The following is a 23,060-nucleotide window of genomic DNA, read 5'->3' on the forward strand; positions in this document are numbered from 1 at the left end:
ACCAAGACCACCTGGAGAATCTACAAATGAAACTCAATGTCCCTAACTGCGAGAAGGTTACGTGCCTACCCGCAGCAAAGAAATGTCCTTCACGCAGAAAGCTATGCGCACAAAGTGATGCGCACAGAACACTTAGTCTATTCTCCAGACGTAAGGAGATTACTCCCGCCCAAAAGGAAACAGTAGCGTGTTTCAGAGATTTTCCACTTTTTACTGTACACTGACAAAAGTACCTGAAAAAGCACACTGTAACATGAAAAGTCAACTGTCAGCCACCCTATTCTCACCAACCCCAGACCTGCATGTCCTGTCCAAATCAAATCAAGATCTTTTATCCACTCCTCCACCTTTTAAATAAATAATAATAATTTCCATACTTTATCATCATTACCCCTAGATATGAAAAGATTACAATCCCCTAAAGCAAGGGATTGTGTTCCCTTGAGTTTGCCTATAAATATGTAACCTAAATTATCACTCAAAACACACTTCAAAGAACTGCAAACTTGCACTAATCATCTCCCAAGCATCCGTTATTTTCGATTCCGTTCCAGTTACTAGGTAAGCCGAGGTTATAAACTTGAGATCTACTTTCCAAACCTTATATTCTCCTATTTCTTATATACTTCTTGCTATTTAATCGTATTCTAGACCTTCAAATTCAAAGGCCAACACCAAGGAAACCCGAATCTCGATTAAATCCCTTAACAAGAACCACAGGTGAGTCTCACAGCCCCTATTTTCACTGTTTTCACTATTTTTAAACTGTTTTCGGGGCGAGGGACACGTACTTAAATAATGTTTTATCATGGTATACTTACAAGCTATGCAAGCGATTATGTGTTTAAGTTATGTTTCATGATGAGCGATGCGAACGGTTATCTATGGTTTTTCAATGTTAGTGCACCAGATTCGAGTAAGTGATCACTTTACCATTGGAACTCTAAGGGTAGGGACTGCTGGTTTGATCCGCCCACTCGTATGGGTCGCACCTCTTACACAGACGAGTGCCTAGTATGGTCATGGGGCAGTACTATGGGTTTGAGCCCGCTCGTAGAGGTCGCTCCTCTTACGCAGACGAGCGCCTTGTTTTCCGGCACAACGTCTGCGCGTAACCCGCGGGACGGTATTATTCGCTCGTAGTGGCAGCGCCACTTACACAGACGAGCACGGTTTTTCAGATGTGTCCGCGCGTAACCCGCGGGACGGTATTACTTGTTTCGCTCGTAGTGGCAGCGCCACTTACACAGACGAGCACAGTTCCCAGAAATGTTCGCGCGTAAACCGCGGAACGATTTTATCAGAATATGTTGATAGAACTATGTTTTACCAAGCATGTGTTTTAATGATGCTATCAGAATTATGTTTCAGAATGATTTTTATCAAGATTATGATGCAATACGATTTATCAAGTTACTAAAACTTGTGAACTCACTCAGTTTATACTGATTCAAATGTTTTACGTGTCTTTCAGGAGATAACTAGGTAGCGCATGAAGTCACACTTAGAGCACCTCACGCTGAACATCTAAAACTAGCTTTTTGGAAGATTTTAGTTCTATCCCTTCGATGCGCGTGGTTGTTCTCGCCGCGCAAGGGGATATGGTGTGGAAATCTTCAACAGTTTTTATACTTGGATGATTTTATGTAATCTTTAAACAATGTAATGTATTTGTATTAAACATTTCATGCGCAATGAAAATCTTATCTTGAATGTTTGCAATGGCCCGTGCTTAAGTATCAATCCCCACTCGCGCGCGCCCGGCTGTTTCCGCCGTTCAGGGCCGGGTGTGACACAATGTGCGAGCCAAAAGCCCGAGTAAGTGACTCCAATAATTCACAGGCGATTGTACCTTAGACATGATGGGCAAACGATGCTTCAGAGACAGTGGAGATTACTATCATGCATACGTGTGCATTGTTAGCAATTCATGTTGTATAATTTAAATTGACAGTAAGTGCTGCAGTAGTGTCAGATGCAGTAGCAACAATGCGAGCCAGACACGAGATAGAGGCGTCAATATAGCCAAAAAAGATTGTAATCATAAATTGCTCAATCAGTGTTTCCGTAACCTGTAAATTACTGGACACACGGTAAAAGCAAACTTGTGAGAATTTTGAGATTCCTTTTCAATTTGTGAAAGAGAAGTAATTGTAGCTATTTTAGATAGCGTTTGGTATGCAGGAATGACAATAGGAATGAAATGATTCATTACGTTGGAATGAAAAAAAGTGGTGTTTGGTTGCTCAAGGGAATGGAATCATCCATTACACATGGAATCCTATTCCATCAAAACCATTCCTTCCCACCCCATTCTTTTTTTTCATTCCATTCCTCCTTCACCTTACTTTCTCAACACCACCACCACCTAACAACCACGGCCACCACTACCATCGGCACCACCACCAACTCCGCTGACACCACCACCGCCGCCGCCACCATTGCCACCGCCACCACCATTTTCGTCGCCGGAGCTACCACCGTCGCCATTGTAGAGGGTTTTTTTTTTGGTTAAAAATTATTTTGAGATAGGAGTGTTTTTATTATTTGTATTTCATTTCTATAATTTTTTTGGATACCAAACAATAAAAATTAATAATTGATTTCATTCCTATAGGTTAACCAAACAAGACAAAGGAATGGTAATGATCAATTTCATTCCCTTGTCCATTCCATTCATTCTCCCATTCCATTCCGGCTTCATTCCATTACCTCCAACCAAACATACCCTTAGGGCCCGTTCGTTTCACGGACTTTTTTTAAAGGATTTGGAATTGGAATTGGATTTGGAATTGGAATGGAATGGAATGGAATGTTTGAGAATCCCTTTCATGTGTTTGGTTGGTTAATATGTATTGGAATTGGAATCTTCTTCATTCTCTGGTTTGTTTTTTTTTTTGAAGAACGAGGACAACGAAGGAAACGTTTTAGTTTTTTTTACATTTTTCGTTTTTGATTTATATTTCGAATTATGATTTTTTTATTAATTTTTTTGAATTTTTTTTGGAGGAGTTTTTATTTTCCATAACAATCCTTTAAAATAGGTGGGATTTTGAAATCCCATGAAATGTGGGATTTGATAGGATTTAGTTTCCATTCCCATTCTTTCATTTAATGAAACGAACATATCAATTCATGGGATTTAAAATCTCATTCCTTAGGATTCCTTCCAAATCCTTGAAACGAACAGGACCTTAGTGAATACTTGTAAGCAATCGAAGACTAGACTTGTGCAAGTAATGGTGTTTGTGTGTACAGATGTGTTGAGAATACTTCAAACAGTTGTGAATACTCAATCTTCAGTGAGAACTTAGTTTTGCAATTTCTAAGTTTGCGAGTACTTTGGTATGCGAGAACTAAGATTTGCGAGTACTTAGGTGTTTGAGAATTAATGTTTGCAAGTACTTGGGTGTACCCTAAGGTTTGCGAAAATGTTTGAGTGCCAAAACAAGTCTAAATACCAAGTGTAGGTACCTGCGCAATAATCGTGTGAGTACTTGTGCGATTACTGAGTACACCAGTACTTGTGACTATGGGAACCTGTGTTCAAATCCTAGTAATGGCGGTTGCAATATCCGAACAGACATTGATCATTGTTGATGTAGAACAAGCACGGCATATGATTGTAGACTGAATACGAGTATTGTGAGCCCAAATCCAAACGAAAAGCGTAGTTGCAACAATGAATCGTAGTTGCGACGGCAGCACAAGGATGATACTGACGAATGCTGACCAAATAACAAACCCGAAATAGAAAGTTGACGAGTGACTGTTACCAACTTTCAGAGATGGACACGATGGTGAGGATTTGTATGCACCGGTCCTTAGCTCTGATAATAAGTTAAATTCTTACGTGTGTGTAATAAAGCTGAAATTATGTTTTTATATATTGATGATTGTAATTAGATTTTTTACAAAATGTGGAGCTATATACTTCACGCATATTTACATCAATATACCTTTAAATTCTACTAATTTCATTGTGTCTAATAGTATAAGTTACAAGCTATTAACTTAATATATTTGAAGTCAAATATCTTAAGTTACTATATTTATTATTAAATTTAATATATTATATTTTGTAACTATAAATACGCATGAGTGAAATAAGTAAAGTGGGAAATGGAATACTGGGTTTTTAAAATTGTGACAAGTGACGCAATCTGTTACTTATTTATTACGTATAGACTTATAAAATAAAATGTGTAATTCTTTAACATGATAATATTTAATAAAAGAAAAAAATTGAAAATATTGAAAAGGCTACCATAAAATATTAACTTCCACCATAAATGGATTTATACAAACGAGTGACAAAGGTTCTAGCACCGTTTGCCCTCTATTTCGTTTTTATTACCAAACCAACATATTTATTGTTACAAAGTACACACACATTAACATAACTAACAACCATTGATTCAAACATAGTGTAGGACAATATTAGTAACAACATAGCACACTTGAACAAAGCAGATTTATTTCCATTTGCCAAACTTTCCATGCTTGCCAAACTTACCATGGTGCCCATAACCTCCTCCATGGCCATAGGAACCATGGTTGAAGCCATGCAATCCATGAGACGCATGATGAGCTCCATATCCACCAACCGCTCCAAGTGCTGCACCACCAGCTAGGAGTCCCGTCCCATGTCCACCATATCCTCCGTGACCTGTTAAGGGTTTCACATGTGAAAAACTTGCACCATTCATCTTCACATACACATTCCATAGTTTTATTGAAACATATGCAAAATAAGTTTAGCATAATGCATATCAAGTTCAACAGAGCAAGCCACGTCGAGCCGAGCTAAGTTGCTAACAGGCGAGCCACCCTTGGCTCAGACTATGACTCAAATATCGTCGTTTCAAAACACACAATATATAATATTATTGTAAAACTAAAATAATTCGATTCAAACCAAGTTGAGCTTAAGAGCGAGACAACTTTCATTCAGGCTAGACTCATTTAGAAACCAGCTCGACCCAGTTTCATACTTAGCTAATTCAAGCGAGTGTTTTCCGAGTGAGCTTCGGGCCACAGGCTTATTGGGTGGTAATAGACACAGATAAATGTGCAAGCATCTTTGTTGTGAGATTATTGTATTCGCATTTGAACTAACCTGAAGAATGCGGATAGCCATTTGGTTGATATCCGTATGAAGAATAGCCCGCCTGAGAGTATCCTCCTACAGGAGGGTAATTAGCATACCCTTGAGACGAGTATGCTCCATGTTGTGAATGGTAGTGCCCGCCACCACCATGATTAAAGAGTCCTCTATTATGCTTCATGCTGTGAATATGGTGACTATCATTGAGTAAGATCGACAAACATGTAAAATATTGTCAAAGTGAATTAAAGTGAAATAATAATAATAAAGTAAGAAAAGAAGAAAACTAACCAAATTGTGTATTTGTTGATCAAAGTTTTGTGAAAGCTTTAATCCATATTGAAAGAAGGGGAGTGTCTTATATAGGAAGGCGGGAAGAGCTCCATTACTTGATTTACGCTTTGCTTAGATGCTTGCTTGTTAATGGAGAATAAAACATATGCTAAAGGTACACACTGATTGATCATTTAAATTGTGGCAAAATTCATTGAGTAAATTATTTTGTTTTTTCTACAGCACGTCGAAGTTATTTTTAAGTCATTAACGATTACTGAAACTAAAGTGGATCCCATCATCCCATAAACACTATTTACTCGGGGATTGAAGATGCACGAGTGAGCTAGTGATCAAAACTAACCGTTATACTTGTGAATGTTAACTTTTAACCCCGAGCAAAGACAAAAACATATCAATATCCTTGCCGCATTTTTAAGATTTCGATAGACCATTCACCAATGATCATAGCATCATCCGCATAGAGGAGTTGGGAGATCAATGGACCTCCGTTTGGTAACTTAAGACCCGACATATACATTAAATACTAGACCGGAGCCCGCGCGATGCAGCGGCTATTTAAACACAGACCCTGGTAATCACATAACAATTATGGATGTTCACAGTTTTTGGTTTTGATGACAAAAAATTGTTACTAATGGTTAGGCTCACAACTTAACATAAAAACCGTTAAAACCGACCGTGAATATCCGTACGTAACATATTAATGTTTTTAGTTGAAAAACTATAGCACTACTATACTCAAATTAAATAGAATAAAATGCTCGTTTTTATGGTGCAACTTTTTTACAAAAATATTAATGCATGAATAAGTTGTGCCCGTTTAAGAATCGTGTGGGTAAGTTAGTTTATAATAAACAAAAATAATAATATATGGGTTAAAGATGAAGGGGGTAAACATGTAAATAATATTTATTTTAACAAAAATTTGTTAAAGTTAAGGATGGAAAGTTGTAAATATTTTTTTGAAGAAGTGTTCAAAATACAAGTTTCCCTCTCTTTTTTGTATGTATCTTATGCATTAAATTGTGTAAAACTCTTAAAATTAAGTGTCTTAATTTGTCATTGTCTTATACATTATATATAGATATAGATTAATATAATCAATATTTTCAGTAATAGAGTTAAACAGGGTTGTCTATGAGATTAACAATTATTAAAAATGGCTCTTATATAACCTTTTTTAGATCTTTTGATCCAGACTAATTATTAAATTACCAGGCCCTTTTTCAGATTTTTCATCTCAATTAAACTTAAATAGACTAATTGTTAAAACTACAAGCAGATTTTTTTACACAATTCATAAACAGACTAATTGCTAATTACTAGGCCCTTTTTTCTGATTTTTTTTTTGCTCAACGTCACTTGTTAATATTTTATATAAAAAAAAACTGTTAATATATTAATAATTAAAAGTTTTGTACCCTCATCGAAACAGTGCCCTAGACGCCCACCAAGACCAGGATGGGATCTGGGCCGAACCTGGAGGAAATTTATACATAAACGTACATATAATGTATTTGTTCAACATTAGTTATTGTAAGGAAAATTTCCAAAATAAGCATTTATGAAAACAAAATTCTAATTTTAGATATCATTTGCAAAAAATAATATGTATTATAAACTAGTCGTGACGAGTAGTTTGTAGAAACCAATTCGAACTTGCCACGTGTCCTTAAACTAACCGTAACGAGCACGTTCACTAATCAATTACTCGTCACGACTAAATAAGTTTCATGCCTCGTAATCAACGCCCACGAGTAATTCATAAGTCCTTTAGTCGTGACGAGTAGATTATAAGGTTAAACTAGTCGCGATAAGTTAACTACTAATAAACTACTCGTGTAAGGAATGTAAACCAGGTAAACTAGTCGTCGCGACTAAAGGATTTATAAATAACTCGTGGGCGTTGATTATGAGGCATGAAACTTATTTAGTCGTGACGAGTAAATGATTAGTGAACGTGCTCGTTTCGGTTAGTTTAAGGATACATGACAACTTTTAATTGGTTATACAAACAACTCGTTACGACTAGCTTATAATACCTATTTATGGAATTTTTTACAAATGATACCTAAAACTAGAACTTTATTTCATAAATACTTATTTTGAGAATTTTCCCAAAAAAAATCCCTACAAGGACTCAACTCTATATAGTAGAATATCTTTTGAAGATTTAGTTTTTAGAATTTATTGTTATCCAAAGTAACATTTTTTTCGATCAAGTATAATAAGTTAGAACACCCTATTGTGTGCCACCAAATGATCATGGGCATCATGCAATCGTGGGTTGCATGCAGGAAGATTTGGGGAGTAAGGATAATCATATCTAGTTAGTTTGTTTTTGTTTACGCTATGCATTATACTTCACTCTTCATCACTCTTCACAAAAATTTTACATCAGTTTTTCTCAACTTTTCAACTCCATAATTGAACCTATGTTATACTCAATTCCCTACTATTCCATTTATTTATGTTATTTTTGATACAAAATGTAATGACAAAGAAATAATAAAAGAAAAAAATTTGATTGGATAGGTGGTGACGGGTTTCTGTGGGTTGGCTCATTGAGACCATGCGACTAGTCGTCTGCATCTCGGGGAGGGGGGGGGGGTGTTTTGGTGACTTCAGTGATGCCACCACAACACCACTAATGTCTTTCGGGTACATCAGATAGCCTTATGTTTTTTGTCATTTTATGTAAGTGGGTTTGAAGTAGTTAGTAACTTAATTAGTATGTATAGCTATATAGTGGTAAGTTTATTAATTTGTTCGGCTATATAACAACCCTATTTTCTTTATTAAAGTATGAAATGAATATGAATACGAAAAAGATCTAATTCTCTCCATTGTTCTTCTGGTCATCTTCAATCCCCATTCTATTATCTGGCCTAAACCAACTTGATACATATCACACCCAAAAAGGGTAACCTAATGATAAGTTTACAGAGTAATTTATGATGTTTTTATGTCAATATGACTACCAAATTAGCTAAGTTAGCATCCGGATTGAATTTTAACGAACAACTGATTCAAAAGCTAACTGGCACGTCTACTCAACATGATAAATGAGCTAAAAAAAATTTAACTTAAAAAAATTCTTTCACTACATTTAAAATTACCTTATTATTTTGTCAATTTTAAACTTTTGATAATTAGAGTGCCAACAGAATTTTGAAATCTTCTATATATCAGTGCTTAATCTTTTTTAAACGGTCACTGACCCACACGATCATATCGCCCTTTTAAATTGAGATCTTTGAGCATCTCACTTTAACCACTTGGATTGAAAATCATTGGCAACCGGTTTTGTTAGATGATTCATTTCCTGCATTTATATAATATATTTTAATTTTAATTAAATGCTAGTTCGGCATTTCGATGATCGATCCATGAATGAACAAAGCGAATAATAGATTATAACACGTGACATGACATATATCAAAACCAACTGAATAACTAAAGACAAGCATACAAACACGCAAAAGAACAGAACTTATTCACCATACACGTTTTCAATATTATTGGGGAGGAATAAGAACATCTCTTTATTATAGAATAATAATAGCATGATCAAGGAACATATTCTTAGACGATCAAACGCGTACAGTAAGTCCAACCGGTTTTCACACTCGCAAACATTTCATAACATATAGAATCTTTTAGCTAGTATTAAAATTGATCACTTCCATTTCTTGCCCGAGTGCTTGCCCTTATGTTTACCAAACTTACCCTTGTGCTTACCAAACTTGCCGTGCTTAGCATGCTTCCCGTGCTTGTACTTACCACCACCATGGTGTCCCATATGACCCGTCATGTTATAAGCTCCATGACCATGACCATGGCCATGACCGTGGGTCATATGGTGAACTCCATATGCAGCGGCTGCAGCTGCTGCACCACCGGCTAGTATTGTTCCCATACCTGGTCCGTGCCCTAAACCAACAAAATTTTAACATGACTCGGTCATTTGATAGTTTTAAGTAAAGTACAATGCGCGCAGGTTATCATCATTTGCATCTTTTAGTGTTAAAGGTGTGTTTGGATGTTCATTGTGGAAAAGATGAATTAAAAACAAATTATATAAATAGCATGCTTTTTAGGTTCATGAGCTGCCTCGAGCTCGATAAGTGAAGCTTGGGCTCGTTTATTAAACAAGGTTATAACAGGCTCGAGCTCGAGCTGGTTTAAGCTCAGCTCTGTTCGAGCTTTTAGTGAGACAATCTCGGGTAGCACATGAGTGGCTTGGCTCATGTACTCCCAGGTATCCATCACGCTTATTTTAGACATAGTCAGCTAGGGGTGTGCAGTGTGCTTGAAACAGAAAAAACCGAACCCATAAAAAACTGATGGTTCGGTTTATGTTTTTGTTAAAACCGAACTGAAGTTCGGTTTTGGTTTTGCATGTAATACAAACTAAATAAACCAAACCGAACTGAACCGAATTTATGGATTTTAATTTAACTTTGAAATTTTAGTAATTTATAAGAATGTAATAAATAGTATGGCCCAAATATTTTAGCCCAAAATGTACAATCACTTATTAATTAACAAATAGATTTAGTCCCAAATGATAAAACCAAAAAGCCAAAACCATACAGTTTTTAAAATTAAAAAACTTAACTTTCGGTTATGGTTTGTTTTTGCCCAAAACCGACCGATGCAAACTATATTCCTTGTTGTGGCAAGAAAATCCAGTCAGGTTTCTTATAGAATCAAACAAAAATCCATTTTGTATTCGTGATGGTACTTTAGTTGAAGACAGACTTTGATATTTAAGAACAAAAATGGTTGCTTTTAATTAAAGAAGTCTGTATCAGCATCAACCATCAGCCATCAGATAATTAATTGAACTGATAAGCAATATAGTAACAAAACTTTAATTAAGAAACAGAATTCAACTGAAATGAAGTACTTATGAAGTTAATGTTGACAACAGCAACTAACCTCCAGATTGGTGTGAAGCCGATTGACCAGGATTGCCAGCAGGAGGATATCCCTGCGGAGGGTACCCACCAGCCGAATGAGGGTACCCTTGGGAAGGGTACCCACCACCAGAGTGAGGATACCCTTGAGGAGGATGGTCACCAGCGTGGGGTGGGTACCCACCTGGTGCTGGGGGGTATCCACTGCCAGGTGGAGGATATCCACTGGAGTAACCAGCAGGTGGGTATCCTCCACCATGTTGATGCCCACTAAACAACCCTTTGTCCTGTTCGTTTTGGTTTCCGTCTCCTCCGCCCATTTTCTTTCAATTTGGTATTCTATTCACAGATACTACAATACAAAGAAAATTAAATAAAAACTGGATATTACAAAGTCTGCAGAACAGAAACATATGAAGTGCGATGGACATACTTCAACCAAACGAAAACGATTACAAATATCATTACGACTGCAGGCAATAAACGGTAGATGCTACACAATTAGCAGTATTATCACACTTATGATCCTTCAATCCCCAATCACAGTTGAACAGTTGCATGCATGTATGAATCACATATGCCTTTATCAAATTAATCAACTAGCATCCAAATCAGATTTGATAAATTAAACAAATCTACATATCTAAACAACCTAGCAGCTAATGTAATGTAAAGCAATAGGCAGATCTCAACCAAACGAACATGATTACCAATATCGTTTTAAAACCCTAGATAACAGTATAATCACATCTATGATCCTTCGATCCCCAAATTGACAGTTTACACAATTAACAGTAGCATAATATATATATATATATATATATATATAATTCACACATTCATTGGTCAAAATATTGATTTGACCGTGTCCTAAAACACAAGACAAAGGTATATGAATTGGATTTAAACATATTGCAGGAGTGAATTAAAACCTAATATTGGAGGATTGGGATAGAGAGATGCTTACCACCAAATTGACGATTTTTTTATGAGTTGAAAGTTTCAAACGCAACCTCTTATGCTGATGCATGTGGGTGTATGACGCAATCAAAGAAAGCGTGTTAAAAGATTATTATAAAATATATTTATTAAATATTTAATTTAATGTGACAAATTATTACAATCAAAATACACAACAATTACCACAATTCTTGTTGATCGCGTAAAATGCAGCAAATCAATTATTATAATATAAGATACACTTAAAATTAAGTAACTGGTTAGGAATCATGTGACTAAGCGGGTTATAATTAAGTTGTAAAATAGTTGATGGTCTGTAATAAAGAGACGAACTAATAATATGAGTTGTATACGGATTAAAGTATTGGGACGTGACACACTATAAATGCATTATGGATTTTAGGTTGTGTGAAATAGAAAGAGAAAGAGGGTGCAATCGGCCTGCCACCTCTGTTTTGATGAGCGCTAACACCACGGCGTCTCATCAAACGTGGGCTCCAAATTCACCTTTGCCAAAGGTTTAACGAAGTGGAAAGAGGGGATGACCGTCGGAGGAGTGTGAGCGATCGGCTCATCCCCAATCAACCAATCGCATATTTTTATTTTTTTCTTTAATTTAATTTAACTAAAGAAAACAACTCCACCAAGGTAAAAGAGTGGTTTGAGAATATATAAGTTGAAACCCGTTAAAGCCACACCAACTCTGTTTTTTTCTTATAGCCCGGTTTCAAACCCGATCCAGTTCTAACTTCCTTAACTTGATCCGAACCCGTCTTAACACCAACCCAGTTTGGCCCAAAATCCAGTTATGTGCATTATAATAACTTCTAAACTGGGCTCATGAACAGCACCCAAAAGCCCAAGAACATATTTTTTTTTTAACATTTAGCCCATTCATTTAAATAAATCCTTTAGTCTGTCATCCTCAGTTTCTACTTCCTTATCCTCATTCTTCAACACTATCATCTCACCTTCATCTTCACCACCTGCAAACCCACAAACCCATCACCAAAATGTACAATTAGAAGCCAGTTTTCATGTGCACCACCACCATCGTCATCATTACATGTATGCAGCAGCAGCAGCATCTATACCGCCTGTAACACACACCATGTCCTGCTTACTCCCCCAATTCAAGTGCCTACCCGATTCCTTATTCAAATCCCACAATCATCATTCTCCAATTCAACGTAAAGCTTGCATCTTTACTTTAATGTTTTAGCTATTTATGGCAACCAATTATACTTCATTACTCATTAGGGCTTGCAATTGTTTATCAATTTTAATTTTTCCCCAATTTGTAGTTTTTTATCATTGTCAATGTCATGTTTATTATAAATAATCTGTTTAATTTAAAGTTTTAAACTTTGATAATTTAAAATGCAGCAAAATGCAGAGGGCCTGTTTTTTTACTGACCCGGTGCGTATTATCGACTACAGCACCGCCTGTAACAACGGAATCTACGGTTATTAATTTAGAGAAGCTGCAGTTATCATCTTTAGAAGTTCATTCCAATTCAGATGCTGCTGACAGACAATGGTCATCAACGTCGTCATCAGCAACTGGAGTACTTGATGTTGAAAATTTCAAGCTGTCGGTGTTAGAGTCGCGTGCAAGTTCGATAAATGGGAGTAGATCATGGACCTTTGATGATGCAGTAGGTCAGGTTAGAATCATTTTGTGTCTCTTTTAATTTTTAATGAGTTCATTATATTAGTTACCTTTGAATCTTTGGTATAGGTAAATAAAGGAACAATTTTGCCTCCAGAGAGTGAATTTGCAGCTGCTGCGGAAGCAATTGCATTAGCAAAGGCTGCAGTTAAAGTTGCCAAAAGTGCAGCCGAAATGATGATGAATATTAAACAAAAACCTAAACAACCCGAGCCCGGTAACTCCATAAACGGGCCTGGGTTACAGATAGAGGAAACGGAACCAACAGTTGAAGAACTGAAGCTTATAGAAGAACAGTTATCGGCTGGTATAGCTGTGAGGTCAAGCCGTCAAGTGGAACGGAAAGAACGGAGGATTCGGGCAGCTGAACGGGCTGAGGCTCGGGGCGGTCGAGGGCGGGGTGCCGCAAGTACGGTGGCCATGAAACCGGGAGTAAGTCGAAGGCGCGGTGGTGATAAAAAGGATGTTTTTGCTTTTTTGGGAGGGATGACTAATGCAAAGCTGTTAACTGCTGCTGAGGAAGTAGAACTTTCTAAAGGAATACAGGTACGAAATAGCCGATTCATAACCAAATAACAGAACCCAGTTCAAAACCAACGGTTTGATTTTATGTGTTTTTCAAAAACTGAATTTTAAGGTTCGGTTTTGGTTTTGAATGTACCGAAAACCCAAACTTTTGGTTCGGTTTTGGTTTTGAATTTATGGATTATAATTTTTATGGATTATCAATGCACAGGACCTATTGAAATTGCAAGAGGTCCATAAAGAGCTGTCCGCCCGTTTTGGGGTCGCACCCACTTTTGCAGAATGGGCTGCTGCGTTAGGCATTGATCAGATACAGTTAGGTAGACGTTTACATTATGGTGAAGAATGCAGGGACAAAATGGTCAGAAGCAATATTCGACTCGTTATTTCTGTAGCAAGAAGTTATTATGGAACAAAGGTCCATCTTCAGGATATTGTTCAGGTATGCATTCGTTTTGTATGGGCTAGGCCTGTTTGGTCATAGTTTGAAACAAGGAGGGTTGACCCACAACCGCTTTTTTGTCCAATTTTGTTATCATAACTTAATCATGATAATTGGTAAAGGAAACAGTATTATCACAATAATAATCTAAATGGTTGAATAAACAGTACTAGGAGACTTGTAAGCCCACTTGGCCCTTTTCATTTCTAGATGAATATTTTGATATGCTCCGTTTGGAGTAATTGACTAATTGATAACCGAAATCCACTTAGCCCGGGATAACACGAACAAGATTCGTTTAACCAAATTTTTTTCCACATATTACTGCTTTAATTTTACAAAAAAATATACAAATCTTACCTCAATTTCTCTTTTAAGTTAAAATTTGGCATAAATTACCCAACCAATTTAATTTATGGCATAAAACACATTTAAAAAAATAAGATAAGTAAATGTGTTAAAACAGATCAACCCACAAACTCGTCTGGTTGACACGAACATGACCCACTTAGACAAGTGGTTCGACCCGAACCCATTTATACTAAACCCCAACCCACAAATTTAGTGTTAAGAGTGTCATGTCAGAAATTCACAGCCCTATATTTTCGACATTTGATGACGTGGATATTATTCTCAGGAAGGAATTCGAGGCCTCGTGAAAAGTGCCGAAAAATTTGATGCTTCAAAGGGTTTTAAATTTTCAACATATGCGCATTGGTGGATAAGGCAAGCGGTCCAAAGGTCACGTGCTGAGCAAAGCCGGATAATTCATGTTCCGGTAAGAATAACATGTGAGGGCTATATGTGTCATTTCAATGCTTTGACTAACCCGAAATCTTTTTCCTTTTTTTTTTGATACAGTATTATATGGTGGAAGTGCAATCTAGGGTGAACGAAGCCAGACATCGATTGGATAAGCAGCTTGGAAGACAGCCGACTCGTGCAGAAATCGCAGTTGAAACGGGCCTTTCTGTTAAGAAGATTCAATCTGCAGAACAGGCCCCGAAGCCGGCCCGATCTATTGATATCCCTGTCGGGTTTGATAACAATACCAAGCTCACGGTTTGTCTTCATTTCTTACTTTCTGCTGTAACTAGGGGTGTAAATGAGCAAAGCCGCTTACTTGAGTCGAGCCGTGCTTAAACGAGTTCGAGCATATAAATAAGCTTGTTTAATAAATGACCCCGAGCCTGAGCTGGCTCGTGAGCCTAAATGAGTCTATTATTTATATATTTTTGTTTAATATATCCAATTTATAATATATAAAATTATAAACTCATTATAAACATTTTATATATAGAAATTATAATGTAAAAAAATATTAAAATAATTATAAATGTATATTAATAAATAGTAAATGAGCAAAGCCGAGCCCGACCTTCACTTATCGAGCTCGAACTGGCTCACGACTGAAGCTCGAGTTCGAGTTGTCTTAAGTTAAACGAGCCAAGCTCGAGCCTAGATGAGTCCGGGCTTGGCTCAGCTCGTTTACATAACAGTCGAGTGGGTTAGGTAATGGGCTAATACGGGTTATTTTGGTACGTGTTGGGTAGCACCAATACAAGTTATTTTGGTACGGGCCAGCGTGCTGCAACAATAAACTGACTTGTTGGCTTGTTTAGGATCTAATTGATGACCCTGACCAAGAGACACCTGAGGAGGTATTAATTAAGCAGACAATGTCCGAGGACTTAGGGAAGGTGTTGAGTACATTAAGCGAAAAGGAGCAAAAGGTGATTAGGTGGAGGTTCGGGCTAGAAGATGGTAAAACAAGGACATTGCAAGAGATTGGGGATGTAATGGGTGTGAGCCGTGAACGGGTCAGACAGATTGAACTTAACGCCTTTCGCAAGTTAAGAAACACAGATAGAGCTGAAACCCTACGCCAATACTTGCCCCAATAACTATATGTGCAAATGTGTATAGGGAAATCTTCTGGGCCCGAAGGTGTTCGGGTTGGGTCAAGACCTCAAGTGACTGTTTTTACTTGACCCAAACCATGACCTTGTTATGAGACGATTAACATCACAGGGTATTGCTAGACCCGGGTCCTTTTTGCACCTTTTCTTGATTTTTGTTATTCTTGATCCTCTTTTTGGCCATTGCAAATGTGTTATTTTAGACTAAAGCGACGTATAATGGAACATTTTTTTGGTTGAAAATTTCGGTCATAACATTTAGGATTACTTTTAAAGCTTAATGTTTACAATTTTGAGCAATATAAGGTGTAAACTCATGAAAACCCGACCCGTCAGGTTCTTGGTTCTAATAAACTAGATTATTTGTTTCCAGGCCAATTTCGATTAATATTCCTAGTCCTTTTACTTGTTTGTCATTGGTTTCAAAGTTGAAATAGAAGTCTAAATCAAACCCGAACCTGTGAAACCCAATCCATAAAAACCTGGATATAGTTTGTTCGGTTTGGTTTTCGCTTCTCATATTTGCACTTTATGGTTCCAGTCTGACTGGGTCTGATTCTTGACGTGCAAACTGAAGAAAGTCAAAGTTGACTGAACTGTCAAACTGTTACTTTCACGGTGCAGTTTTGACGGTTTAGAACTTGGAAACGGTAGTGTTAACCAAATCGGCCATTTAGCATTTATTTATATTTTTTTATTATAGAAATATCATGAACGATCCTTGTCACTTCTAAAAAATCAACACAAGATTTTGCTTTTGAAAATGATTTTTTTTTCAAGAACCGCTAAAACGAACCATTAAACCATGAAAACTAGTCGGTTCGGTTCTCTTTTCTCGAAACCGTAGTTTATGGTTCTGGCCATATTTTCATTTTCATCAAAACTGGGCGATCTGGACCGTTAAAATCCTAATAGAAACATTAATAAAATACTGACTTCAAAATTTGCCAAGAGAACTGGTGATGCATAGACCAGAAGTCATATTTCACCAAACTGATCTTCAAAACAAGTATCATGACTACAAAACCATAAAAACATATCAACAAACACGAACATGAACACGTGCAAATCCTAATCCACATTAATGGGTTTATCCAAGGAAGACCCGACTGCTTTTTTCTTCAATTCATCCGGGAACATGTCTTTAAGGATCTGAACTTTGAATTTAACAACACTGCTCTTGGTGTCGCCTTCTATCAATTCGAACACACATGCATCTCCAGCAGTAACATTGTTTTCCGACATGAACTTCCCCCATGATTCAAGTCCAAACTTTTTTGTCACCTGATCTCCAATGTAAACAAGGTCCCACACCTTGTCGCGGCAAAAGATTTGAGCAGGGACTGTGGCATTTGGAAGCTTATCAGACAGTTCCGGTGGAAAATTCTATAATTATAACAGATTAGTAGATAAAACCTTTTGTCTATTATGAAGAATTGTTATCACTACTTTGACCTATGGATGTAAACGAGTCAAGCCGCCTACTTGACATCAGCTCGTTAAAAGCCCGAATTGAGCCAGGCCTAAACGAGCCCGAGCCTGAAATAAGTTTGTTTAATAAACGAGCAAGGGCCGAACTTCATTTATCGAGCTTGAGGGGGCTTGTAAACCTATTACTTTTATAAGTTTTATATAATATATCAAATAGATATTTTTTATGATAATTATTCTTACGTACAAATTCATGAAAAAAGAAAAACAAAATAATATATATTAGGTTACAGACAAAAATTATAATTAAAATATATATAAAAGATAAGTATATATGTATTTAAATTAATTCATAATTAGAGCTTGAGTTCAAATAAAAAGTTTGATTTTACTGTAAAGTTAAGGAGGGCATTTTGGTCCATCATTTTCATCTCCAAAACCCACTTATATCTTCACACCTACAACCACCACCACCACTCCGCCGTCCACCGCCACTACCTCGCTGGAAAATTTTCACCGGAAAAATTGGTCAGAAATTCGTTGAAAAGTAGGTCGACGGAAACAATCACCATCTCCATCAATTGAGTTTTTCAACATTGAAAACACCATGAAAAAAACACAGTTGTATAATCCAATTTGATAAAACACAATTTGTAAAAAACTCACTAATTTTGTTTTTAATTTTATATAGCAATATGCTACTCTTATTAAAGATAAAAAAAACATCTTGTTATTATGGTTATTTATGTTTTAAAAAAATCTTGTATTAAAAGGTTATTCTTTTATGCTCTTTTACTTATTTCATTCTTGATTTCACCCCTAAACTAAACTAATCTCAACATCCGAAAAAACAATACTCCGTATTATAACCTAACCCAATAATTAAAATTAATAACTAATAAACGAGCCTAAGCCCAAGCCAAGCTCGATCTTGAAAACAACGAACGAGCTTCATAAACAACGGTCGAAATGAGGTGAGCCCGAGTAAGTTAAACAAGACGACTTGTTTACACCCCTAATATTAAGTGAAAATTACATACCAGTTGAAACCTCTTAGTCTTAGATTTGGCAATAACAACATAAAAATACGGCTTCCCTGATGATAACGCCCAAAATTCATGAATCACTCCGTCACCACTTTTACTTGATTGTTTCTGCTGCATTCTGTTCTAGAAAAATTAATCATTTTAATAATAACTTGTGATAGAATAATAATAATAATAATAATACTGGAATCATGGTAATCCCCTAGCTGCTATTAATTTATCTGTTATCGCACCAAATTAACACTGAATTCAATATTTTAACCTAGCTATATGGACATACAAAAATAAACACTAAAGGTTGGTTACGTGAGATAGATAAACCCTAAACGAGGTGGGTGAAATTGAAGAACGTGAACGTACTTGTGGCCTTACGTGAGATAGATAAACCCTAAGATACGTTAGTATTTATTGAAGAAGGTGATATATAGCTAGCATAATCGGACACAATCTTGTCTTTATTCCTTACTTTAAATATACATAAATAATCGCATCTCTCACTTATTTTACCCTTTTTTTTTATTTTTAATCTTACCCCATAAATCGCACTTTACTTTTAAAGTAAGAGAAAATTGTGATAAGGGCAAACCTTATCTTTAATCCTAGCTAGTTGACGGAGAGGTTGCTCTCGCATACCACGGCTCCAAAAGTCACGTTATATCCAATATCCATCAAGCACCTAGGTAAGGTAAAAAATGTATGGTAAGACTCTTTACTTTTTTTACGTTGTTTATGTAATAAACACTTCTAAAACTAATAATACATGTTTTAGTTTTTTAATAGAGCTTTATAAAAAAAACTAAAACATGTATTATTAGTAAATGATTAAGGCGGTCTTAGGATCGAAACCTGACTCAATAAGGTTTTTTCATAGTAGTAAGTTTTCTTTTTTGATGGTGTTTATGGGTTTGTTAGGCTTAGATAGTTAAATAATTGTTAATTTTTGAACCAAGATAATTAAGCAAGCGGTTATTTTTTGTAACCAAAATTTATAATATAGTTAGCTTGGGGAGATTTCAAATGAGAACCCATTTGAGTTTTAAGAACTCGAAAGAACTCAATGTAACGATTTTTTTTTCCGAATTTTTTTTACACATGCGTAATATATGTAGGTTACATATACGTAAAAAAATTACAGAATTTTTTACGCACCGAGTCGACTTTTTACACATGTGTAACGGACGTAAAAGTTAGTGTAACCACTTACATCTTTATTCTCTCTCATACTTTGACTTTTTGGTCAGATTTAATCTCAACCACATATTCAAATCCATTTAATCAAATGTGTGGTCAAGAATTGAGTTCTTAAAACTCAACATGGTTCTCAAAATATGTCTCCCCTAGTTATCTTTATATATTTATAAATTATGGGGTTGGATCTAACACAAAGTTGATTTTCCATGTGAATTATACGAATTGAATGGAACCAACATAAAAGAAAAGCATAAACATAACAAAATGATACAAAAAAATAACATTAAACAAAGTGTCATACACCAAACCACATTAAAAGCCATATGTTCATCATTCTAACATATGAAAGCAAGTAAAATTACCCTTCTACCTGGCTAAACAAAACCACCAACTTCCTTCCACAAGGGCAGAACGGTCATTTTCGACCCGACAAATTTCCAAACCCCTTTTTTCGTGCTTCAACTTTAAGTGACTTGAGGTATTTAACGGTTTCATCAAGAACATCAGCGGTATTCATTTGTGGGTTACCACCAGGCACAATTGTTTTAAGTGACTTCACCATCTTTTTCATCTTTTCACGTTTTCCAAAACTACCCTTTGACCCGTGAGACGATGTTGATCCGACGCACTTGTTTCTTCGTCTCAAAGAGCTGGAATCAGCTGTGCTAGCCTCTTCATGTTCTTCATCTTCATCCTCGTCATCAAAGCTCAACAACGCATCAATATCTGCCGGATCCTCTTCTATAACGCTAGGGGTATTTTCGTCTTTTTGCATCCATGCAGAATTATTATCAGGGAAGTAAGATGCATCCGTGTTTAAACCAGGGTTGTACATGACCTGGCTACAATTATCCGTTTGGTCAAAAATTATGAAATTTCTCGGGCAATCCCATGACGGATGAAAGTCAACATTTTGACCAAAAAACGAGCCCGTTTGACCTTGATCTTGGGGGAAATTATGTTGGTCACCCTCCATTACTTCTTTTCACTAAATGTTACTTCCAACTTTATAATATCTTTATGTCTTCTAATGCAAATAATCAAAAGGACAAAACAGTCAATATCTACAAGCTTTGATTTTGAAAACACTACGTAACGGGCTTAAGCAACTGACGGAAGTATTCAGCCTGCAACAAAACACAAGTCAACCGTTATTAATCCATCAACTTATTCGGTACCAAATGAAGACGAATGTTGACTTATGAGGTCAAACAAGACATGGGCTTTGATGCAAACTTGACATGATATGTGCCACTATTTGATAATTAAAGAATATTTATTTCTTGGTAGATTTATGTGATGTGAAATGAGTTGATGTTCTACTCTTGATGATAACTATATGTTTAGCATTTTGTAGTGTAAAAATAGCCTGGTTGACCATGAAAGTCAAAGGGTATTCATCATAAAAAAAGTCAAATATTGATCCATGAGTTCTAACATATTTGAAATTTGATTTTTGTGGTCAAACAGAAATTCATATGAATAACTATGAACACTTTGATTACAAAGGTCAAATGAATCATGTCTTAAATTCAAAATCGACATGATTTCTACCGTATTTTCAGAACTAAGAAGTTGCAATTCATAGAAGCTTTTATAATTGATGAGAATCAAATTGCATTTTACTCAATGTAACCATACCGATCTTATATATGGTAATCCATGAAATCACTTGGTTGACCAAAAAAGTCAACATTTACCTGACAAACTTTCATCAAATTGTAATACGCAATGACCCCAACACTCATTTTAGTTTTCCCAACTTCTTTCACGATTCGAATCCTCCTTCGTGCAACACCAATGAACATTCTCATATAAAAAACAACAAAAAACGCCTACAAAACGCGATATCCCAAAAAAAGTCAACAATTTGACTTTTGAACACATAAACTATAAGCAAAATGAGATGCTTCTCACCTTAGAAAATCAAATTACAATATGAAACGAAAGAAAAGCGCCAAAAGAGGTCCACGGCATGTTGCTCAACTTCTTAAAATCCGGTTAGTATTATTATGACCCGCCTGCATTACAACATTATTAATCATATAAAAGATATAGCAAAATCGTAAACGCATCAAAAACGGATAATAGATGCACTTTACACATTTATGAAGTAAAAGTTGAACATAATTTTATAAATAAACTTATGTAATCACATAATAAAATAAAGAAACATTTAAAGACATAAACTAGGAACATTTGTTCCACAAAAGATCACATGAAAGTGTAAGTCAACTATATATTTAAAATAGATTATAGCGGTGTTCACGGTCAAGTCAAGCCGGTTTAAGTAAGATTTTAGCCTAAAATCTTAGTTAAAACTTTTAACTAAGATTTTAGGCTGAACAACTAACTACGGTTTCAAGAAAGTAAAAACCGAACCAATCTATTACTTTTAGTGTATTGACGGTTCGGTTTTGATGACTTGACAGTTTGAAAATATTTTTTATTTTATTCAGAGAAGTTAGTTCTGAAAGCTGAAACATAACCAAATTCAGATCCTAGGCAAAGATCATATTTCTTGATCTTTAAATATCAAACAATAAAACCCAATAACTAATAACATACTAACAACTGCTGTAACTTAATCAACAAAATTATCACTAAATAAAACAGTTAACTCCAAATATATATAAAATAACTCAAAAAACAAAGGTGGGTAGCTAATTCATACCAAATGAACTTGAGATGATTCTTGATGTGGAAGACAATGCTATGTTAAATGGGAAGACAAGTTGCATGGTGGTGGGTTATAATGTTGGAGACAGCGTGCTTTTTGGTTGCTGGTGGGAGTCAAAAACAGAGAATGTGGGATTTGTGGGATGAAATGTGACCGTTGGATTGAATAATGAGATCACGCGTAAGCGTGATGAGGAGCAACTGAGCAAGTGTGACATAATGCATGCGTGATCTTGTTGCCCAGCAATATTAATCTCTTGGAATGTGGTTTCTGCCACTTAAAACACATGTAACACTTGAGTGTTTTTTCTTTTTTTAAATTAAATTTTGAATTTTATTATTATTATTGCAGGTGTTCGATGCTTAAATGAGCTAATCCAAAGCCATTAGGAAGATGATTAAACAAGTTCCCAGATATAGGAAGCATAAGAAAGTGAAGATGGATGTTATAGAATGATTTGGGAAGAGTTTGGATTAGAAACCTTAAGCCCATCGGCGGACCTTTCAATGGGCCAAAGCGGGCCGCGGCCTCATCACGTTTTTCGCTCGATAGTGTATTTTTCTTGAAAAAATCAAAAATATATATACATGTATTGAGTTCGGCCCATCCAAGTTATTTGAGTTTGGCTCATCCATATTATTTGAGTCCGGGCCAACCTTGAATCTTTTTAAAAAAAATAAAGTTTGTCTAAAGCCGATAAACGTAAAGATAAAAAAAAGGCTAAAAAAATAAAGCTCCATAAGAACAAGCCAAAATAAATTTTAAACCAAAAAACCCGAACATTAAGCCTGAAACTAACCCTACCACCTGGTTGATGTTCGAACACAACAACAAACGGAGTATCCATTGTGCATTGGCCGCTGTGTGA

The 23,060-nt window shown here is 35.9% G+C and overlaps 4 protein-coding genes across 4 annotated transcripts; 1 reads left to right on the forward strand and 3 right to left on the reverse strand.

Annotated features, from left to right (window-relative positions):
• Positions 1 to 8,871: 8,871 nt before the first annotated feature.
• On the reverse strand, positions 8,872 to 10,668 carry LOC143562185 (uncharacterized). Its single transcript, XM_077050070.1, has 2 exons — positions 10,349 to 10,668; positions 8,872 to 9,337 (listed from the first exon to the last, which is right to left on the reverse strand). The coding sequence occupies exons 1-2, from the start codon at positions 10,644 to 10,646 to the stop codon at positions 9,084 to 9,086; spliced, it is 552 nt and encodes a 183-aa protein (XP_076906185.1). The 5' UTR covers positions 10,647 to 10,668; the 3' UTR covers positions 8,872 to 9,083.
• A 1,684-nt stretch (positions 10,669 to 12,352) lies between these two features.
• Positions 12,353 to 16,051, forward strand: LOC143562206 (RNA polymerase sigma factor sigB-like). The gene is made up of 7 exons (XM_077050086.1): positions 12,353 to 12,476; positions 12,673 to 12,953; positions 13,028 to 13,504; positions 13,695 to 13,925; positions 14,563 to 14,703; positions 14,787 to 14,987; positions 15,548 to 16,051. Exons 1-7 carry the CDS (start codon positions 12,353 to 12,355, stop codon positions 15,827 to 15,829), a joined length of 1,737 nt encoding a protein of 578 aa, XP_076906201.1. The 3' UTR covers positions 15,830 to 16,051.
• Positions 16,052 to 16,915: 864 nt separating this feature from the next.
• Positions 16,916 to 18,438, reverse strand: LOC143562207 (B3 domain-containing protein Os04g0386900-like). Its single transcript, XM_077050087.1, has 2 exons — positions 18,316 to 18,438; positions 16,916 to 17,230 (listed from the first exon to the last, which is right to left on the reverse strand). The coding sequence occupies exons 1-2, from the start codon at positions 18,436 to 18,438 to the stop codon at positions 16,916 to 16,918; spliced, it is 438 nt and encodes a 145-aa protein (XP_076906202.1).
• A 1,405-nt stretch (positions 18,439 to 19,843) lies between these two features.
• LOC143562186 (transcription factor bHLH144-like) lies at positions 19,844 to 20,505 on the reverse strand. Its single transcript, XM_077050071.1, has one exon. It carries the CDS (start codon positions 20,486 to 20,488, stop codon positions 19,928 to 19,930), a length of 561 nt encoding a protein of 186 aa, XP_076906186.1. The 5' UTR covers positions 20,489 to 20,505; the 3' UTR covers positions 19,844 to 19,927.
• Positions 20,506 to 23,060: the final 2,555 nt, after the last annotated feature.

Source organism: Bidens hawaiensis, unplaced genomic scaffold (genome assembly GCF_021521415.1).
Source record: "Bidens hawaiensis isolate Kalapana, Puna unplaced genomic scaffold, B.hawaiensis_p1.1 tig00020919_1, whole genome shotgun sequence".
NCBI classification, from domain to species: domain Eukaryota; kingdom Viridiplantae; phylum Streptophyta; class Magnoliopsida; order Asterales; family Asteraceae; genus Bidens; species Bidens hawaiensis.